This window comes from Rhineura floridana, chromosome 10 (genome assembly GCF_030035675.1).
Source record: "Rhineura floridana isolate rRhiFlo1 chromosome 10, rRhiFlo1.hap2, whole genome shotgun sequence".
In the NCBI taxonomy this organism is placed as follows: domain Eukaryota; kingdom Metazoa; phylum Chordata; class Lepidosauria; order Squamata; family Rhineuridae; genus Rhineura; species Rhineura floridana.
This window is the reverse complement of record NC_084489.1, coordinates 22,589,176-22,610,991: the sequence shown is the minus strand read 5'-3', so window position 1 is coordinate 22,610,991 and position 21,816 is coordinate 22,589,176. Positions and strand designations below refer to the sequence as shown.

General features: G+C 42.3%; 1 protein-coding gene across 1 annotated transcript; it reads left to right on the top strand.

Annotated features, from left to right (window-relative positions):
- The first annotated feature begins 772 nt into the window (after positions 1-772).
- LOC133365516 (prostatic acid phosphatase-like) lies at positions 773-20,364 on the top strand. The gene is made up of 10 exons (XM_061587497.1): positions 773-886; positions 4,542-4,637; positions 6,338-6,424; positions 7,519-7,671; positions 10,358-10,456; positions 11,138-11,242; positions 12,508-12,640; positions 14,179-14,261; positions 17,861-17,967; positions 20,208-20,364. The coding sequence occupies exons 1-10, from the start codon at positions 773-775 to the stop codon at positions 20,362-20,364; spliced, it is 1,134 nt and encodes a 377-aa protein (XP_061443481.1).
- Positions 20,365-21,816: the final 1,452 nt, after the last annotated feature.

The following is a 21,816-nucleotide window of genomic DNA, read 5'->3' as shown; positions in this document are numbered from 1 at the left end:
GAGTCTCTTCCAAGTTAATTATGTGATGGTCGATAGGGCTGGTTTTGCATAGAAGGGAATGTCGATTTCCCCCCATTTGTATTTAGAATATGCAAGAATGGTATGATATGCAACTAAAAACACAAGTGCAACCCTCTGCATTGAATTCCATGGGACTTAATTGGGTGGAATTCTAGCATATCCTTATTGTCATTACAACAATTTCATGCATGTACACAGATTTCCATCTGCAAATTGTTAGTTCTGGACCAGAAAATTAGGTGTGATTTTGTAAATCTAACCTGGTAAAGCCGCAATATCCACAAAGATCCAGAAATATCTGAGCACAATTAACAAGAGATGATTTATTTCCTCATAGTCGATCAGCTCTCAAAGTTCCTAACATGCATCGTGTTCTGCTCTCAAAAGGACAAAAACCAAAAACCAGTTTTTTGTGCTGCCATGTCTTTTTCCGATTGACTAAGGATGCATATCAAGAATTTCATCTTGAAGAACAGGGATGGAGGAGAAATTCAATTCAATTTGCTTTAATGCTGGATCTACCAAATTCATACTTTCTGAAAAAATATGAGAACCACAACAAAGCCATCCTGTAAAATTCACACTTATCCAAATTTTGCAATACAGTTCTCCAAGCAATGTAAAAAAAATGCATATATTAGGGAGAAAGTGCATGTAAAAATGAATATATTAGTGGAAATAACATCACCACCTGACAAGGTTTAGGCTTTGTATCCCTGGTAACCTTCGCTGGGGTGGAGGGCCAATTAAGATGGACCACCCTCAGAGATGTATGGATCCGGATGGTTTCCTGAGTGCTCTGGAGGATGTTCCCAGCATGGCTGCTGATCCTGCCAAAGCTCTGGTTAATCTCTGGCATACGGAGGTGATCCGGGCAGAGGACACTATCGCTCTGAAGCTCCCTCTCCCACCAGGAAGGGCTCGTAACACCTTCGTTTACTCAATCCTTGGGCCTGATGAAACAGCAGGGACAACTATAGCGATGATGGAGGGGAAAAAATCTGCTTCTGACCGACACAGGCTAGAGCTCATTTTCGAACCTATAATGTGGTAGTGATGGCAGGAAAGAAAGCTCACTTCTCTGCCACCATTGCATCTGCTCAGTGTCATCTGGCAATACTTTTCTGGGTGGTCTGGAGTCTCTTGGGCTCTGGCCCTACACTGGATTCTGAGCCCTCTGATACTCTCTGTGACATGTTTGTGAGGCACTTTGCAGATAAAATTGCCTGCATTCAGACTCACTTGGACCCCTCATTAACTACATTTGTGCCCGATGTCCCCGAAGCTTCCTCTGGTCATTTTTCTATGGATACTATTCAGCTTATAAAGCCTGAGAATATGGAGAAATGAGGGCCACTACTGGTTCTCTTGACTAGGGATAGAAAGATCTGCCAATTGCAGTTCTCTTCGTTTCTCACTTTTCTAATGTTGAATTCAGTTCTCTACATTTCTGCAGCAATCTGCACATCTTTTTAAAAAAAATCCTCATGAAAATTCTCCACCATTTTAGTGCAAATTTCTCCAAATAAACACTTTGGCAGTTTTGACAAAGGTACACATTTTTGCAAGCCATTTCTCATCACATCATGCCTTTTTGCATGTTATTTTTTACTCATATATTCATTTTTATGCACACTTTCCCCTAATGTATCCACTTTTATAAATATTGTTTAGTTGGTGAACTGCATCCTAAAATTCTAATAAATGCGAATTTCAAAAGATGACTGTGTTTTGGTTCTCATATTGTTTAGGAAAGTGCGAATTTGATAAATTCTGCTTGAAATGTGCACTGCATCGAAATTCTCATCCATCCCTACTCTTGACCCTTGCCCATCCTGGTTAATCAGATCTGCCAGACTGGGAGTGGCTGGCTGGTTGGCATATTTAATTAATACTTCTATAAGGGAAGGTTCTATGCCAACATTGTTGAAGGAAGCTAGACCCTTCGTTAGACCCTGCAGATCTTAACAACTTTGCTCAGTCACTAATATCCCTTTTTGGGGCAAGGTGATTGAAAAGGTAGTGGCTGCTCAGCTTCAAGTTTTCCTGAATGAATTGGATTATCTAAACTCTTTCCAATCAGGCTTCAGGCCTGGTCATGGGACAGAGATGCTTGATGAACTATGCTGGGCATCAGACAGAGGGAATGTATATCTGTTGGCGCTGCTGGACCTCTTGGAGACTTTCTGAGCTGTCTAGCTGGGATAGGATTAGGAGGCACCATTCTATGGTGGCTCTGGTCCTACCTGGCATTCAGGTCCCAGAAAAGGGTACTGGGAAACCTCTGCTCGACCCCCTGGCTGCTGGCCTATGGGGTCCCGCAGTGTTCCATTTTGTCTCCTATGCTCTTTAACGTCTACAGTATGTGAAACTGCTGGGAGAGGTCACTTGGAGATTTGGACTACAATGTCATCAATATGGTGATGACACACAACTCTATCCCTCCCTACCACCTGGTTGCAGGAAGCGAGTGCTCATCCTAAACAGGTGCCTGGAGGCTGTGAAGGGCTGGATGTGGACTAACAAACTGAAACTTAATCCAGGCAAGATGGAAGTGTTGCTGGTTAAGGGGGAAACTGTGCCAGGAATAGGGCTGCAACGTGTTCTGGACAGTGTCATGAGCCCTGCTAGAAGGGGTGGACCGGCGAGCAGAAAATGGGTGAGGAGGACTTGGACTGGGACATTCCAGTCTAGGAAGGACCCAGCAAGGGGAGGGACATCGAAGCGGGCCCCACTCCGGACACTGACGGGTCACCACCCGCAGTCCCAGACACCCCCAACCTGTCTGTCATTCCTCCACCTGATGAGGCACCTCTCCCAGTGCCCACACAGCCACCAGACAGCTCTCCCCCTGCAGAGGGAGAGGACAGGACAGAGCCTGAAGCCCCACCTTCACCCTGGTGCAGGAGGAGAATGCGGCAGGAGATTCAACAATCCCAGCTCAGGAGGAGTCTGTGCTTACGTGTGCGCACCCAATGGTGACTCAGGCTACATGCAAGGAAGGAGCCTGCCCAGCCCTATTTAAGCTGGGCGTGGGGGAAGGGTTAGTAGCTGAGTCAGCATCTTATTGCCACCAAGTTATACCTAGTTAGTTAAAGAGGGATGACGAGTTCTGAGTAAGTCGTAGGTAGATTCATGAAGCACACTGAACTGAAACTTTCTCTTACTTCAATAAAAGAAAAAAACTACAGCTGTGTCTGAGTTCTTCAAGTTTGGGCAGGACAGACAGGGTTGCACTCCCCTTGAATGAGCCAGGTTTACAGTTTGGGAGAATCCTGGATCTTGCCCTGCTGCTTGAATATGAGGTGGCTGCGGTAGCCAGGAGTTCTTTTGGCCACGTCAAACTGGTCTACCAGCTGTGTCCATTCCTGGAAGCAGTTGACTTGGCCACAGTGACACAAGCATTGGTGACATCGAGGCTTGATTACTGTAACACACTGTACGTGCTGCTGCCTTTGAAACGGGTTTAGAAATGGCAGTTGATTCAAAATGCGGCAGCCAGAATATTAACTGTATCGTGGTGCAGGGATCATATCACCCCTGTGCTTTATCAATTCCACTGGCTCCCAATTTGGTTCCGAGCCCAACTCAAAGTGCTGACCTTTAATGTCCTAAAATGGCCTTGGACCAATGTACCTGTGGAACTGCTTATGCCATATGTACCTGCCCATGATTTGAGATCAGCTGCCTCTGATCTTCTCTGCATGCCTGGAATTAAAGATATCAGACTGGCAGGCACATGGGAGAGACTAGAGTGCCTGCCATGACCCCCAAGCTTTGGAACACCCTGCCCCCAAGAAGCCCATTCTGCTCCCTTCCTGATGGTTTTCTGGAGACTTCTGAAAACCATCTTATTCTGGAGAGCCTTTGGGAGGGACTGAAGGTTGAGGCTGAAACTGATTTTATCCCCCCCTTTTTTTTAGTGTTACTTCTTTAGTCCCTTTTAATATCACTCCCCTATGTTTCTCAGCTGTGTTTTATGTATTTTTGTCTATTTTAATGTTTTTGTGTTTTTATTGTGCATGATTTTATTATGAGCCACCCTGAGTGCCCCATTGTAGGGTAAAAGGGCAGGGTAGAAATATTTTAAATAAATAAATAAAATAAATACAACAATGCATTATATCAGGAGAAATTGCTTGCAAAAATATGTACATTAGTCAAAACTGCATACAAAAATGTGTATGAAGGAGAAATAACTTCAATTTGCAGTAAAATGTTGCAGAATTTTCTTGGGAATTTTTTTTTTTGAAAAATCGCAAATTTTTACAGAAATGTGGAGAATGGAATTTAAGATTGGAAAAATGAGGAACTGACATATGCTTCCATCTTTAGCTCCAATCTTATACCCAGTTACCCGTAAGCAAGCCCCACGGAAGTCATGTGGAAGGTTGTGCTGTAAAAGAGTTGTATACTCCAGGTTTAGTGATATGGCAAAATAGTGAATGTTTAATTCAGACAAATTACATCAAATTCTACTTTCTCTGAAAGCTAATACAGTCTTCAAATCATTTTACTAGATTTACCGACATGGTGACAGAAGTCCTGTTTCAACTTTTCCCACTAATACGGTTAAAGAAGATGTTTGGCCACAAGGATATGGACAACTCACTACGGTTTGACAGCTGCTCTTAGAAATGAAAACATATATTTAATTACATTTCTATCATACTTATTAATATATATTATAAAAAGAAGTTTATTTGTTAGGCAGACACAGAATGCAACCGCTCATCAGTCATAGGAATAGAACAGCCAACTATGATTTATGAGTGAAGACAGGCCATAACTTTATTGGATTACAATTATCCAATTGCTGGCATGGCAGTAGGACAAGGATCCACTTTCATTATGACAGCCCTTGCTATGGGAATGTTTCTCCCTTGAAGGTTGTCCCTTCAACCAGCCAATTGGAGTAGCCACCCTTGGGTATTGGCCACCTTTAAACCCCAGAGTGTTACAAGTTAATGCCCTGGGGATTCCACTGGGCAACCACTGGGGGTAAGTGAATTCTGGATGAGGCCTGGCCCCTCCTGAGCTAGACCCCTTATGGGGCTCCCCTTACATTTGATCCTGCCCAGTGCCATTTCTGCCTTAAGTTGTGACAAAAGCAGTGTAAGCTTAATAATTGAAGAAGCAACCACTGAAGGATAGGTGAAAAATCTACTCAAACAAGAGCCAGTTTTATTGAGAGGGAAATTCCTATCCAGCTCCATCAACCTGGAACCCTTTTTAGAAAAACTCAATGATGCACTAAAACTGAGAGAGGGCAGGTGAGGTTGCTGGTGCATGAAGGAAGAGGCCAGTTTGCAGCAGGGTCGTGGCCTTTATGGACTAGGCCTGCCTCACCCCCTTCAACATGCTCTCACAGGATCACCTGGGACTATAGGTAGTCCATGAGAACCGGTATGTGGGCAGGAGGATAATCCCCCACCTGTTGGTGCATGGGGCTGCGCCTCATCCCACAACTACAACCCACTCTTACAGTGCAGGGCTTGGGTTTAACATAATCTGTATACCACTCAATTTTCAAAAACTCTTAAGTGGTGTATTATACAGCCAATCCAACCTTTGCCCCAAAACTAATGGGGGAACCTTGCACAGCCCTGTTTAATTAGGATTTTAATCCCAAATTAAACATGTGGTCAGTGGTGAGAGGGGGAGGCAGAAGGAGATATGCAGAAACTCTCACCTGCATCATCTCCTTCTCCCCTTCCCATCCACATGTTTAATCAGTGTTTAAAACCCCAAGTAAACAAGTGGGCTGGGTGACAGAATCTTACTGTGTGAGAGGAGGAGAAGATGGCACATAAAGCATCACTGTCACTTGCAATGGCAGCAAAACATTATTTTAAAAAGAAGGAAAAGGTGCTACCTCCATCGCTCCCAATAAGCCCCCGACTCCAGAAGTCAGAGGGAATTCTCCCCCGTGCTGGAGAAGTTGCCCAAATAGAGCTGGGGCTATGAAAGTGGAAAGGATTTCTTAAGCCAGCTCTAGAATAATGCCTGAACTTACAAATAAGACCTGAACTTACAAGATCTGAACAGAGTGGGTTACAACAGAGGTTATTGAAGGTCGCTGATTCATAGGGTTGCCATAAGTCGTAATCGACTTGAAGGCACGTAACACACATACACAGAATAATGCCAGTGAAGTGAGAATTTTGGGATCCAGTGATATTTCCATTTACAACCAACATTGTTATCACAGAATAAAGTTATTTCTTTATCTTTTGAATTAGTCAGAGGTAGGTCCAAAGGGCAGTCAAATGTGTCTACAAGGCTTATATGCACACATATATTCTTACTCCCACAGCTTGGAATGCAGCAGCAATACAAACTGGGTGAATACATAAAGAAGAGATATGAGGGCTTCTTAAGCGATACCTACAAGCGAAAGGAAGCAAGTATTGAACTCACATGACACTTTTTTTCTGTTTGCTTAGCAATAACATTTATACCAATATTACATTAGGGTCATGATGAGTTTCCCCCATGCTCTCGGGATTGGGACAAGCAATTACAAGCAAAAGTGGATAATATGTAGATGGTGATGTTTGGTGGGGGGGATGATTTTCCCCATGTGTCCTCAGTCCGCCCGTACTTGTGATCCCTACAAGCCCCAAACCTCCTTGCTTAGTAGCAGTAGCAGTGACTGTTGCTGGGCATGTCTGTCTCCAGCCTTCCTCCTCTTGACAATGGCTGCTTTGGCCATGGCAGCAGAGAGGAAAGAAGGTGAAGGAGCTTCTCTTTCCATTTCCATCTCACCTTCCTCCATTTTTCTTTCTGTTACTCTTCCCTCCACACCCCCATGACACTGGGGAATAGGCTCCAGACACTGCAGACATTTCCCAGCATTCCCAGTTAGGAGGGAGGGAGGGGCAAAGAAAGAAAAAAGAGGCCAGCAGAGCAGCAGTCCTGAAAGAGGGTGGGCTGGTGTGTGGGAATGAGGAAGAAAAGGAGGGATTCTTCACTGTCTTCGGTTCAAAGAAAAGCTGGAGAGGAACTAGGTTCTAATGCTCAACACATTTCTAAGGCATACATTACAAGCTGCCATGGTGTGTATTCTGAGTCAATGGGTTATGATTCTCAGTAACATGCCTACAGACTATGCACCAGTCTTTCCCATATCTGCACGACCTCATCATCCCTTGAAATAGATTTACCATGCAGAATCTGGCCAACAAGTGGCCTATAGTCCAAATCTGGTCCATCAAAGAATTTTATATGGCTCCTGCTAGCCTTCCAAGTTTTAATCAAGGGGTGTGGGAGAAAATATTCCCCATATACCTTCACTTGTACAATGATTCTCAAATGTTGTGCAAGATACATCAAACTTCATTGTACTGTTTCTCTTTGGGGTATATATGCCATGCCTAATTCTGCCCAAGAGAATATTTATGGAGATTCAAGTCAACTTCACTTAGCTTTCTACCTTCTGTTGTGACAAAGGAGCCTGTAACATCAAAACAATCACTCTCTCTTTTTCCTTTCTAGATATACGTTCAAAGTACAGATTATGATCGAACCATTATGAGTGCTCAAGCCAATCTGGCTGGTCTCTTTCCTCCTACACGCGATGAGATCTGGAACGAAAAGCTCCTTTGGCAACCTATTCCAGTTCATACCGTGCCTCGTTCAGTGGAAAAGGCAAGAAAACCTGTGTCATTTTTAACCTTTTCCACTAGATATTCAATAGAAACTGAGAGAGGAAATGCTTCAGTTCACTGTATGTATATTAAAAGGGAGAAGTCTTGGACCTGTGATGCAGGATGGTGGCAGAAATCAGGCCCTGACCTGGACAGGATGAGCATTACTAAAGCTGCTGGAGGTCAGAACAATCATTCAGGCAGAAATGAGTAAGAAGACACAGAAAGATCAGGAGTGGAAAAACCAGGGGCCATGATTACGAGTTCATAAAAATCATATAGAACTTGTACAAGTTGAAAGACGACACAGAAGGATGGATATGTAGTCAAGGTCAGAAAAGAGGGAAGGGTTGGGATCAGTCGAAGGCTGCTAAGCGCATTCAAAAATGCCACATTTCATAATAAACGCAAGGGACTGAACCCTTCAGCAATCCTGCACATGGAAAGCTAACATGTCAGGAAGAAGGGGTGCACCCTAGTCTTATCCCTGACATGTTGCTTTCCATGGATAGGAAGCTATGTGATCATTCACCTGCACTTTGAAGTGACCCAGGAAGGCTGTAGTATGTGAGCTTTCTGGTGGCAGCTGACCTTTCTCATCCTATAGTATAGTGGTAAGTTAGTGAGTGAAAAGGAGGAGGAGGGAGCTAGAAGCAAGAGCTCCTATCACTTTCTCTTTGTTTGCTGTCTTCAAGATTCCATGGATAAGGAAAATGTGCCTTTTCCTGACGTTTCTGTGTGGTGGTCACAATGATTAGAAACGCAGGCAAAGAGATCTTTTTCTCCAGAAAGCCTTCTTTCCTCCTTCTAGCTCTCTATTCACACTTTTCTGAGCGCGGGTTTGAACAACTCTCCTTCCAGTGTTATGGAATGCAGTCTGGTGGAGTCATCTAGACATGCATGCCAATCAGACAGCCTCTGCTGAGGTTTCTTGCAGCTCCCTGTTGGTTATCTCACTGGTGCCATCTCCAGACACATCTCAGACTTGTAGTATTTTGCCATCACAGAACTTCACATCAGCATCCTTTCTCTGCTAGATGAGTGATCTCATGATGTAGCCCCATGCAACTGCATTCATTTCCAGCAAGCTCATGTGATTGCGGGAGCCCCTGGGAAAACTATAGCTACCATAGACTCTTGCACCTAGCATGCCATTAGCCCAGGTTTGGGGAATCTTTGGCTGTCTAGATGTTGCTGAACCACAACTCCCATCATCTCTGGCCATTGGCCATGCTTATGGGGAGATTATGGGGATATTATGGGAAAGACAACTGGAGTGGGAGAGGACAGCAGATTGCTAGGGAGAACACAAAGATTGGCAGAGGGAAACCAAGGAATTTCTTTCCCAGTGAGATTTTGATTTTTTTTCAACTTTCCTTTTGAAGTGAGATTTCTGGACTCCTGAATTTTGATTCCAGCATCACTAATTACAACACAGCTAGATGGAGCCTACCATAGCCTGAATACAGGGACTAACGGTATTGAAATATTGCATCCCCCAAACAGAAATATGATCTTCTACAGACATGACCCAACTATACCGTTATAGAATACTCTTGAATGACACATAAGAACATGTAAGAAATATTCCATACCATTACCTACTCCAAAGAAACATTTGGTTTCATCCAAACTTTTGTTACTGGGAATTAATGCCTTGGTGGGTGACTACACTTTAGTGTTAAAACAGAATAACGGTAAAAATGTTTTGCTTTTATCTAAATGTTTTATTAACTTGCAACCCTTTCCTGTGTTTTCCTGATAAGTGTATGATTATAAGAGTTTCCACCTCCACTAGTAATAACCAGAAAGTTTTGGAGCAACCAATTTCCCCTACTTGGCTCCACAGCCTGATGGGTTCCCTGATTAGCCAGGCAAGGAACCCTTATAATTAAATTAGGCCACCGTTTTGCAGACAGAAAACATCAGTGGAAAAGAATTCATGCCTATCTCTTCCTACACAACTTCTCTTATGTGTCTGCACCTGCTGAAGTAAGAGTAATGAAGGAGCTTTGCAGGTATGAAGAACCTGGAATTCATTTAGTTAAGAATCAGGATTGCATCCCGTCTTCACTGTATGCTATTCTTTGTCCACATTCTTTATAAATGTAGAGTGTCTCTACATTACTACTTTGGCCACATGAAAACCATCAGTCTGACTCCACTGTGTCTACATTGCAACACACAGAAAAACGCTATCATGGTGCAGTGGATATTGGACTGGAGAGGTGGGCTGGCCTAAATTCTGACTTACCAATGGACACACTCCATAATCCTTAGCCCTAGATCTCCTTGTGTGGATATGGGAATAACAAACTTCACATGACAGGTCAAATTTCACATGACACGGGAATTTAGTAAGCAGTGGAACTCCCAATTTTTTTCCTATTTACAAAAATAAACTGAATTTGATTTGGGGCCATGGCATGAGGAAAGAGGTCTGGACCCTGTTCCTTGTTCCATAAGCTCAATACAAGCCCTCCTAACCCCTGGCCAAGGCTGCTTTTTGTAATAGAAAAAGTGGAGGTTCTGATCACATATGATGCATCTTCCCACCCACAAAACTACATAATGTGTAAGAAGGACCTTAATTTTTAATAATAACCCTGATCTTGGGGGGAGACATGGATTATGCATAAAGGCCTTTCTCCCTAATTAATACATTTTATTTATTCCTTTTATTTTAGTTGTTATATTACCCTGTTAAGGGTTGTCCAAAGTTCTATCAACTTCTGAAGGAAACCTTTGGATCAAGAGAAGCCCAAGGAGCAATGAAAGGGCACATGGTAAAACGGGAGTGGGGGGGGGGGAAGAGAATTTTAAGGCTGCACTTTAGTCTCCAATTTCCAAAGAAGAAGGGAACATTTAGATTTGTCAATATGTGATTAAATCCCACCTGAAAATAGTGATAGTCTGGAAAGGCCCATATCAGCACAATTAAAGCTGATTTGAAGCTTTTACACAATAAACTTGCTTCCACTCTCCCCAAACTGGACTTTTTGCAACAAGGAAAGTGATGGGGAAATGAACTGGAATGTGTGGGATAACAATTGCTTGACACAACATTATATATTCTCCCTGCAGAGGATATATAATAAATCAGAATGAATGCTCAGTAAATAGCCAACATTGTCTAACCTCCCCACAAACTTTGTGCAAGCAAATCAGGATGAATGCTCAATAAACAAGTCATCTGAAAGTGACCCAGGACAATGGGATCTCAAAACCCTAACACTAAACTGGACAGGGGGTACTGTGATCCATGCATTGGTAAACCTGACTGGATTACTGTAATACACTCTATTTGGTGTTATCCTTAACCCTGTTTAAAAACTGCAAGAGATCAAGAAGAAAAGTAGGTCCTTCTTCTGAGAATCCTATATTAAAGGTCAGGAGCAGGCCCCATCAGGCTCTAGATATCTATTTGCGTTTACCTACTATTGATCCTTCTACTCCTTATCTTCCAGCCATTTCTAACTAAATTGGCAAGTTACATGGGATATGACTTGAAGACTCTTCTGGATTTTAACAGTCACAAACTCTGGGATGCATATGATACTTTACTAATTCAGGTATTTCTAATAAATCTTTATGACTCATCCAGTGCCAACAAAAATAGCAGTTCAGGATGAGGTCATGTGATCAAAGGTAAATGAGAGCATGCTGCGAGGTGATTGTCCGGTTGCTCTGTTCCTTGACCAGGTTGAATTAAATCACCCCATCCTCAAAGGAGGAACTTCAGTGCTAGCTCCAGGTTACCAAGTTGCCTTCAGTGGACTCCACTGAATCATACAGGGTGGACCCAATGCCAACTGCAGCTGGGCGACCATGTGAACGGATGGCATTGGGTGGCTGCTCTTCTGCCTTCTTACCATTTATAAGGCACCAGAGAGTACCATGAACAGAGCTACCAGCTGACAGACTTTAGCACCCTGTCTCCTAAGCCACCAGGGCAAAGGATGAGCTCTGGGCTTCAAGGACTTTCCAGGCTGCAGTACCAGTCTGCCTGAATATTGCCAGCTGACCCTAAAGATTTATACCAGTCCTTGGCTCTCTTGCCCCTGCCTCTTGGAGACTTAGGGTGCATCTACATGGTGGTTTAGTGTGTGCTTGGTGCTACTCACATCTCCTTTAAATTTGCATTGTTCTCATGATATTACCAGCAAACAAAAGCTATCACACAGTTTCTCCCCTGTAAATCTGTACTAACCCAACCCTCTGATAATATGAAAAGGGAAAGGAAAACATCTTCACTCTGTTTCTCTAGTGCTTGCAGACTATTTGCTTCGATGCCTTCGGTGTGTCAGTCGTTCCCCTCTCCACGCCCACTCCCTCCTACTCCCTTCTTTCATTTTGTTTCCTCTTGGCTGACAAGCAACTGCTCTCCCCCGTTCTGCAAGCCTTTTTTAAGTTGCTGCAAATGGTGCCTTATTTTTCTTTCCCCCCTAACTTGTGCCCAAAAGCATAACACTGCTCAAACAAAGATTTGTATTTCAGCTGTATTTTACCAGTGAAAATACAAATAATCGCACTTCTGGTTTGTTTGTTTTTAAATGAAACTTACTGGTAGAACAAATGGAGCATGCTCGGTTGCCAAGTAACCAGGCAGAGTGGAAATGTTAAATTAGAGGGTGTGGTCATTAGAAAATTGTGTGATTGATCCTTCCCCTCAGTGTGCATAAAAACACCGCGTTTGCAGCTGGCATTGAGCCCTTACTGTGAACGGTGCAAATAGAAAATGGTGGTAAAAACAGCCCATTAGCATGCATATATATATGTAAGAGCAAAGGGCATGGATCACAGAACTCCCCTCCCCCCCTTTTTTTTTTAACTGTAGAAAACTCATAACCAACCAGTGCCATCCTGGGCTGGGGATGACATCATGGGACAATGGAAAGAACTTTTGGCATTTTCTGTAAATGCAGTGTTTGGGACACACAAAAGAGAAGAAAAATCACGACTACAAGGAGGTAAGAACAAACAATAAAGACATATTTTATTATGGCATGTGTGTGTCTTTGTTTATTTAGCGTGGTGGCTAAATCTTTGGCTCAAGGGCTGCGCTGAGGGTGGAACAACCCCTTAAGGGCTGCGTGCCTCACATGCAGACACACAGTCGCAGATGCATGTGTACATACACTAGGGATGGGTGAGAATTTTGATTCAGTTTGCATTTCAAGCAGACATGAGAATTGAAACACAGCTATCCTTTGAAATTCGCATTTATTAGAATTTTAGGATGCAGTTCACCAACTAAACACATACAAAAATACATATATTAGGGGAAAGCATGCATAAAAATGAATACATGAGGGGAAATAACATGCAAAAAAGCATGAAATGATGAGAAATGGCATGCAAAAATGTGTACTTTTGACAAAACTGCCTACAAAAATGTGTTTATTTGGAGAAATTTGCACTAAAATGGTGGAGAATTTTCAAGAGGAATTTTTTAAAAAAATTGCTGCATCACTGGAGAAATGAAGAGAACTGAATTTAACACTGGAAAAATGAGAAACTGAGAGAACCGAAACTGACAGATCTTTCCATCTCTAATGTACACTCACTCAACATACATATAGCAGAAACACACACACACAGGTGCACACCTTAAGACAAACAGACAGCCCCCTCCTCTTCTGCAAATTAGCAGTGGGTCACCCCCCTGGTTACCACACTGCGATGAAGTACAAAGAAAAGGGAAATTAGCTAGTAATTGATAATCTATAATAAGCCAGTAATCATAACAAAAAGAAGGTATGGCCAGGAATAACAAGGGATAACTTTGTTGCTGCTGTTGTTTTTAAAGCCTGTGATTTATATGTATAGTGCTAGACATAACTAGATATACAGGATATCTAAGGATCTATTAGGTGCCATTGCTAAATCAAAAAAGAGTGTTGGACTATGACCTGGGAGACCAGGGTTCAAATCCCCACACAGCCATGAAGCTCACTGGGTGACCTTGGGCCAGTCACTGCCTCTCAGTCTCGAAGGAAGGCAATGGTAAACCCCTTCTGAATACTGCTTACCATGAAAACCCTATTCATAGGGTCGCTATAAGTCAAGATCGACTTGAAGGCAGTCCATTTCATTTTCAATTCAGTTCGCGTATCTGAACAGTTGGCATTTTTTTAAAAAAAGTCCTCACAAAAATTTGTCAGCATTTTGATGAGCGTTTCTCCTAATAGACACATTTTTACATACAATTTTGCTTATATGCACATTTTATATTGGATAATGGGAATTGTAGTCCAGAATATCTTGAGGGATGTCAATGTGGTAGAGGTTGCTCTACAACATCTACCAATTGTGTTATTCTTGGTGGCAGTGGTTTTGATTGGAGGGCAGGGCACTTTTAGAATTCCTATCACTTTGAATTAAAAAAAATAGCACTTCTCAGTCCTAGCTGAAAAATAAATTCCTCGTCATCAAAATGGACTAATGATAAAGGGCAGTGATAGGTTTTGGTTTCACCAGCATTTGTATTCTTCTCATCTCAATTGAGGTCTCCTTGTGAAAGATATTGTGGAGAAGATGACACAAGCTACTCAGTCTACCGATGGAAGAAAAATGTTAATGTATTCAGCAGTAAGTATGAACACCTGAAACTTTATACAGATCACATTCTTCCACCCCTTTCTAGCCCCTCTCTCTAAACTTCCAGTTTGGAAATGTCATTTTCCCATTCAAGTCACATTATGCTAATCACACTGAAGGAAAAGCAGCTGTGAGGGAGGGTGGGAAAGACTAATATGGCCCTGCACTCCTGATCTGGATTGGGCACCACATTGTAAATAGTACCTTGGAGCATGTGGGGAGGATTTGGGGCAGGAAAATCCTGCACAGCATTCTGATCCAGGTGTGCAATGCCAGATCAGGGTCCCAAATAGTTGCTTTTGCTCCAAATTAAAAGTAGCAGGATTTATCTATTTTAAAGGAAGATTAAGGTAACTTCTCAGTTGAATTGAAAGGAACCTCAGGACAATCCCAGAGTCTCATGAGTACAGTATAGCTTAAAGGGCAAAAAAGAAGAAGCAAGATTCATCATAGGGAGAGGTTGGGTAGAATTTTGGTAAAAGTTACGGTGGAAAAAAGAATGAATATATCCTGCTCCACCCAAACTCTTCACTAGATTCTGGAGGCACGTTCTAGGGCAAGGATGGGGAACTGGTGGCCCTTGAGTAGGATTGTCAATTTCCATGCTGACATGTATTTCTTAATGAAAAGGCTTTCTCTGTTTTGTTGCGACTTGCATTCTGCATCACAAAACCACATTTCATTTCACTTTTTTTTAAGTGACACGTCTTTATGTAATTAACATCATCATGTTTTCCTTTCATATTGGCTCTAGAGGCAGTTACACCTTGTCCCCTCTGGAGGCTAAAGAGATACCTGTTACAGCTACCTTAGGGAGCTACCTTAGTGAGAGCAGCTTCAATCTGTCTGATGCTCAGGCAAGGGGAAGGAGAACTGAGGAATGAGAAAACTTCTTGCACTTTTGAAAAAATTATGATTTATTATTTAGTCATTAAATTTGTATCCCACCTCTCCTCCAAAAAAGCCTAAGGCAGCAAACATCAAAATGTTAAAACAGTAAAATTTAAATTCAGATTAAAACATATAAAACAATTAAAAACCATCTAAACATTTAGAATATCTAAAATAATTAGAAAGCAATCACATACTCTCACAGTTATTAATTTCATGGTTGCCGTGGCCAGTATCTCTCAACCATCAAATGCCTGGGTAACAGGAATGTTTTTAAATTTCTCCTGAAAATCAGTAAGTATCAGAAGTATCAATGAATTCAGTGGGACTTACTCCCAAGTAAGTAAGTACAGGATTGCAGTCTTAAATATTTAACAGTTTTATTAATAAATCTTATTTATTATAATAAAGCCATAAGATTACTTATTGCTGCCATAGGTTTTCTCTCTAGATCTTCTATAAGAGTATTCAAAAGTGACCATTTCAAAGTCCTTATTTATTATTACATTTACTTATTACCTGCCTTTCCTCCCAAAGGAGGTCAGGGTGGCAACCCCATAAGCCCTATGATTTAATAACTAGCTTATTCAAAACGAAAGGAAGTGGGAATGAGTATTGAGAGTGTAGGCTAGAATCCTATCCAAATCTTCTAAGAGGTAAGTCCCATTGAATTCAGTGGGGCTTATTTCCAGGTCAATGGAGTTAGGACTGCAGCCTCAAACCTTTGCACAGTCTTACTGTTCAACAGAGTGAATAACTATTGTCTAATTAATGTATATGGCATGTGCAGCCTTACAGAACAATCCTAACCATGTCTATTCAAAGGTAAATCCTATTGATGTAAAGTAAGTGGGATTAGAATTGCAGACTTACTCAAAAGTAAGTCCTGCTGAGTTTGAGGAGGGGGTTCTCCCTTTTCATTCCATCCTTGTGATGTAGGTCTTGGACACATAGTGAAGAGAGCCTCCCACCCATTTCTGGAAGAAGCTCCAACCATATGTGTTGTTTATAAAGCACAACACAACAGGCCTGCGATGTAGGTCTTGGTCACATAGTGAAGGAAGCCTCTCTCTTTTAGAAGTTCTTATGTGTGGGATGGCTGAGATATGGTGCTCTAGACTGAAACAATCCAAACCCCACTTTCCTGGGATTAAGCCCCAATGAATTAAACAGGACTTTGAGTAGACATGGTTAGGGCTGCTCTGCTAGACTTCTAATGTCAATGAGGGATGCACTACCTCACCCCACAAATCCTAGCATGCAGCAGCAACAAGATTGTATGAACACACAACTGTATGCAAAAATCTTTACACACTATAGAAGAGATGAATGACAGACTGGCACTGAGCAGAAGATCCCCAGAAGACATCATCAGTTTAGAAGGCAAGAGATTCAAAAGCATGGAGAAACTCCAGATTATAGAAGCTATTTAACAACTGTCTCACCAGTTCTGTTCTGCACTAGCTGTAATTTCTGAACTGTAGGTTATGAGAGCATAGACAAGGAAAGCCAGGTTATCCCTGTCCAGATAGGGTCCCAGCTGCACTACCAGCCAAAGCTGGTAGGAGCTATGCCATGCCAGTGGTGCCCCAAAAGACAACATTGGATCCAAAAGTAACCCCAACTCCTTCAGGGGGAGTGTAACCCCATCCAGAACAGCATGCATTCTTCTAATCTAGGCAAAGGAATCGCCCACTAACAGTGTCTCTGTCTTATCTGGATTGAGATCAGTTTGTTGGCTCTCATCCAGTCCATTTCCAAGGCCAGGCACCAATCCTGGCCATCCACTACCACACCTGCTTGAGCTGTAAAGGAGAAGTAAAGTTGCGTGTAATGAGTATCAGATGACAAAGCACTTCAGAACTTCAGATGACCCAGCTCAGTGGTTTCAGGTAGATGTTAAACAGCATGGGAGATTTAATCAAACCCTTCAGAATCCCACATTTAATGGAGGCTCCACAGGGCCAAACAACCTCCCTCAAGTGCCACCTTCTGGAGATGACTATCCAAGCAGGTGCAGAACCACTGCAAAACAGTGCCCCCTACTCCCAACTCAGACAGTCTCTCCAGAAGAATACCATCATCGATAAGACTGAAAGCCTCCAAGAGGTCAAGGAGTCACTCTCCCTGACCCTCTCCAAAAATACATGTACATTATTATTGCTATTGTTTATTATTATTATATTTATACCCCGCCTTTCGGCCAAAGGCCCTCTTCTGTATACTTTTGAATAAGCACAGAACCTGCCCATGTTATCTGTTCACCCTGTTTGTGGCAGTTTACATGACTGGGGTACTTTGTGTGCAAAGTACATGTACAGTCCTGGATTCATACGCAGAAATATAAGTAGAAAAAAACTGTATTTCGAGGGGATGTGCACTTAAGAAGCTATAAAGGCATGCCATGTTAAAATGCAGAATAAAAGTATTGTCTGGAACCAGCAGAAGGATCATACATCCCCATCGCTGCACATTTCTTTCTCTTTCAGCTCCTGCTTGGATAATCTTGCAAGAGTGATCCCTTTGCACTTACATCTATCACATGTCATAGGGCATAACAGGAGACTTGTTTAACATGGCACTTTTAGAACTAACAGTGTTTGAGATAAGAACTCTGTACACAGAGAGAGAGAGAGAGACACACACACACAAAGTTCTGTCAACAGAGATGTAAGGATTTCTTTTCTTTCTTTTAACAGCATGATATCACACTAGTTGCTCTCCAGGTAGCACTCAATGTTTTCAAACTACAGCTACCTCCCTACGCTGCTTGCCATTTTTTTGAGTTATATAAAGAAGATAATGGGTAAGTATTAACTCATAGATATAATAATCAGCAACACTTTATTGAGAAAACCTCTGCAAATTTGCTCACATTCTCAAACCCACACTGAACACTGTATATTTTCTTACATTTTGTGCATTGCTAAAATAGGTCAAAATCAGGTGCATTCCCTCTGTGTTTGAGCTTGAAGTCCAGCTGCTCAAAATGCTATTGAACATGTATTTCATAGATATTCATATCCATCTATGGCGCAGTCCATACAGTTCTTGATCCTATATGGTAAAGCTCATATAGAACTTGGGGCCTCTCCAGATGCCACTTTTATTGTGCCTTAATGATGATTTGGGCTCATGATGGCAAAGGGGCCATCATACGCAATCTCACTTTTAATCCTGTTTGCACCTGCAAAAGTTTTGGGGTGATCATATTACTTTGCTTCTAATTGGTGCAGGCTCCGTAAGTTCCTGTTGAAATTCTGTACCTTTCCAAGCCACAAATATTCTAGGGGCTTTTTGTCCTGCTTTTGTTGCACTAGGGAAAGGGAAGCATAGCTTGCCATCCTAAATACATTTACTAGGGAGTGTTCCATTGAAAGCAATGGGACTTTCTTTGGATGCGTAAGCACTGTTGGTCCCATTTCAATTAAAAAACTTAAAACATGCTCAACTTTAGCTTGGTCATGCCTGGCTTTTAGAACTTGATATCCAGCTCTTTAGTTATTATATGCAGCAGGTCATAGCTATCCTAAATATCAGCCCCTTTAAACTTCTTCTGACACCACAGTACCTATTCAATAAATGAAATAAAATCCTGCAAAGGCTTAAATATTAAACCCAGAATAAACCATACATAGGAAGCTGCCTTGCACCATGTCAGACCACTGGTGGATCAAGCGCAGTATTGTCGACACTGAGTGGCAGTGGCTCTCCAGAGTTGCAGGCAGGAAGGCTGCCCGACCTGAAGATGCCAGGGATTGTACTTGGGACTTCGTGCAAATGCTCTACCTCTGAGCAATAGTCCTTTTCCTGAGGACACATATTGGGTACCCTTATACAAAATGGGTGATTTACTTATGTTTGATTGATTTTCATCTGTTATTCTGAGCAAAACCTTTGAGTATTCTTGGTACCAATTTGGATTTTATTTCTTGTCTACCTGGAGATGCCAGGGATTGTACTTGGGACTTTCTGCAAATGGTCTACCACTCAGCAATAGTCCTTGTTCTGAGGATATGGATGGAAAATGAATGGATTTGCTTACGTTTCATTGATTTTCATCTATTCTGAGCATAACCTTTGAATGTTCTTGGTACCAATTTGGATTTTATTTCTTCAGTTTCAAGTGTACAAACAGCTCTGCATTTAAGAAGTCACACACCAAACATTTAAAGTGCATGACTTCCCCCCCGCCCCAAAATCCTGGGACTTGTGGTTTGTTAAGGATGCTGGGAATTGTAGCTCTGTGAGTGGTAAGCTACAGTTCCCAGGATTCTTTGGGGGAAGCCATGAGGTTCAAATGTGCTTTAAATGTATGGTGTGATATGCCACCAATGAACCAACTTACATGCACGAAGCAATAGTGCGGTCCTACTCATACTTATCAGAGAGTAAGCGCCACTGAACACAGTAGGACTTACTTCTGATAAAACACATATAGCATTATGTTGAAAGACTTCAAACCTAAATACACTGGAATACTTCAAACCTAAACACACTTCCTAGGGAGTAACCCTCATTGAACACAGTGAGATTTACTTCAAAGTAAATATGCATGGAATTGTGCTGTTGGGTGACTACACTCTTGTACAGTTAACCAAGCCTATGTCCATTGATTTCAGTGAGGTGAAGCACACCAAACTCTGTGTAGGACTAAGCTGCCTGTAAGGCTGCAATCTTTTGCATACTTACTTCAGAATGAGCCACACTGAAATCAGTGGGACATACCTCCAAGAAACATGTGTAAAATAAATCAACCAACCTGACAGTTTGTGACAAAGGGTTGGTTGTCCTTCTTGTAAGTAAATGACATCCATAACAGAAATCTCTGCAACACAATTTCCGCTCAGTCCAGAAAATCACCAAGTTGTTCTGAGACTTCCTTGGTTAGCAAGACAGAACTCTGCATGTCTTATCGGAGGAGTTCTCAGAGCATTTATTTTAGAATGAAGGTTTGCTAGCTAGGCCTGGGTAATATCTGGCTGCACCTTAGGAAAATGATTACATAGTACTCTAACAAGAGTGACCTAACTTTTTTCTTTTCAGTGAGTACACCATCGAGATGTACTATCGGACCACTGCTTCTGTTCAACCCCATATACTTGTTTTGCCGGGCTGCTCAGCGGCTTGTCCCTTGCAGAAGTTTAAAGAACTGGTTTCTCCTGTCATAACAAACGACTGGCAAAAAGAATGTAATAATTAATATAGGAGGACATCACAAACGAGAGGTACAACAAATGGACATAAAACTGGAGTGTCATTATTCAAAATCCAAGCTTGACCTTCCTCTCAAAATTATATTAATTAATGGGACCGGACAGAATGCTTGCTGGTTGGTTGGTTGGTTGAAGAATTTATGTACTACCCTCTTGCATAATATCATGGTGGTGTACAACAGCATAAAACTTTTAGAAGCAATTAAAGTGACTGGCTACTCAAAAAACATGTTAAACAGCTGCATACAACTGTTGGCACAAAAAGTCTTCAAGAGACACCTTGAAGTCAAAAGCAAGGAAGCCTACCAAATCATTGCTGGAAGAGTGTTCCTAGCATGGGACAGGCGACACTAAATGCCTGACTTCTGGTTGAGGCCAGTGAGGCTTCTGTATCATGTGGAACAACCAAATAGCACCTCTCCAGATTATCTCTATGACTGGGCTGGGATATAAGGGCTCAGGCGATCCTGAAGGTATCCTGGACCCAAGGTGTTCAGGGATTTATATATCAACACATGAGCCTTGAACCTAGCCTGGCCTGGCAGAATATAGGCAACCAGTGACGATGTTTTAGCAGAGGTGTCAAATGCTGTCGGCTGTCTGCCCCCATCAGCAGTCTAGCCACTCCATTCAGCACCAGCTGAAGCTTCCAGGCCAAGCCCAAGGGCAGCCCCATATGGAACACACTGCAGTAATCCAGTCTCAAGGTTACCAATGCCGACTACAATGGCCAAGTTATCCCGATTCAGATATGGCTGTAGCTAGTGTACTAGACAAAGCTGGTAAAAGGCACTCCTAGCCCCTGAGGTCCCTTGAGCCTCTAATGCTGAGGAGTACCACCAAGCTATGTAACTGCTCCTTTAGAGGGAGTGCAATCCCATCTAGAACAGGCAACTGGTCTATCTTCCAGAGATGGGAACTATCTACCCACAGAGCCTCCATCTTCTATGCCTGATATTTGAGGGCTTAGGAATACAGTTCAGCAGCATCCTGCCCTGTCCTTGCCTTGACACACTGGAAGACAGGCCATATCTGCAATACACATTTAAAGCAATATTACACCACAGTAAACACCATGTCTTCCCCCAAAAGAATTCTGGGAACTGTAGTTTGTAAAGGGTACTGAGAGTTGTTAGGAGACCCCTATTCCCCCCACAGAGCTACAGTTCCCAGAATTCCCAGGGAAAAGGGATTTATTGTTAAACCAATAAGGAGAGGTTAGGCTGAGTGGCTGGCCCAAGGTTACCCGGTGAGCTTCATGGATGAGTGGATTTGAACTCTTGTCTCCTTGTCCCCAGTCTTGCACTCTATCCTGTACACCACACTGGCTCTCAGATGTACTATATTTGGATATAGATCTGAAAAGTACACAAATGTAAACATAACTTGCAATAACTATATCTATATTTTCCAAAGATATATTCTGACATTTTAACAGT

What these genes read in the sequence shown, in the direction of transcription:
- LOC133365516 (XM_061587497.1), top strand. Translation starts at nt 773, where the DNA reads ATGGACCACCCTCAGAGATGTATGGATCCGGATGGTTTCCTGAGTGCT. An exon ending in ATACCTACAAGCGAAAGGAA is followed by an intron (nt 6,425 to 7,518) that starts GCAAGTATTGAA and finishes TTTCCTTTCTAG; the next exon opens with ATATACGTTCAAAGTACAGA. An exon ending in TTATATAAAGAAGATAATGG is followed by an intron (nt 17,968 to 20,207) that starts GTAAGTATTAAC and finishes TTTTCTTTTCAG; the next exon opens with TGAGTACACCATCGAGATGT.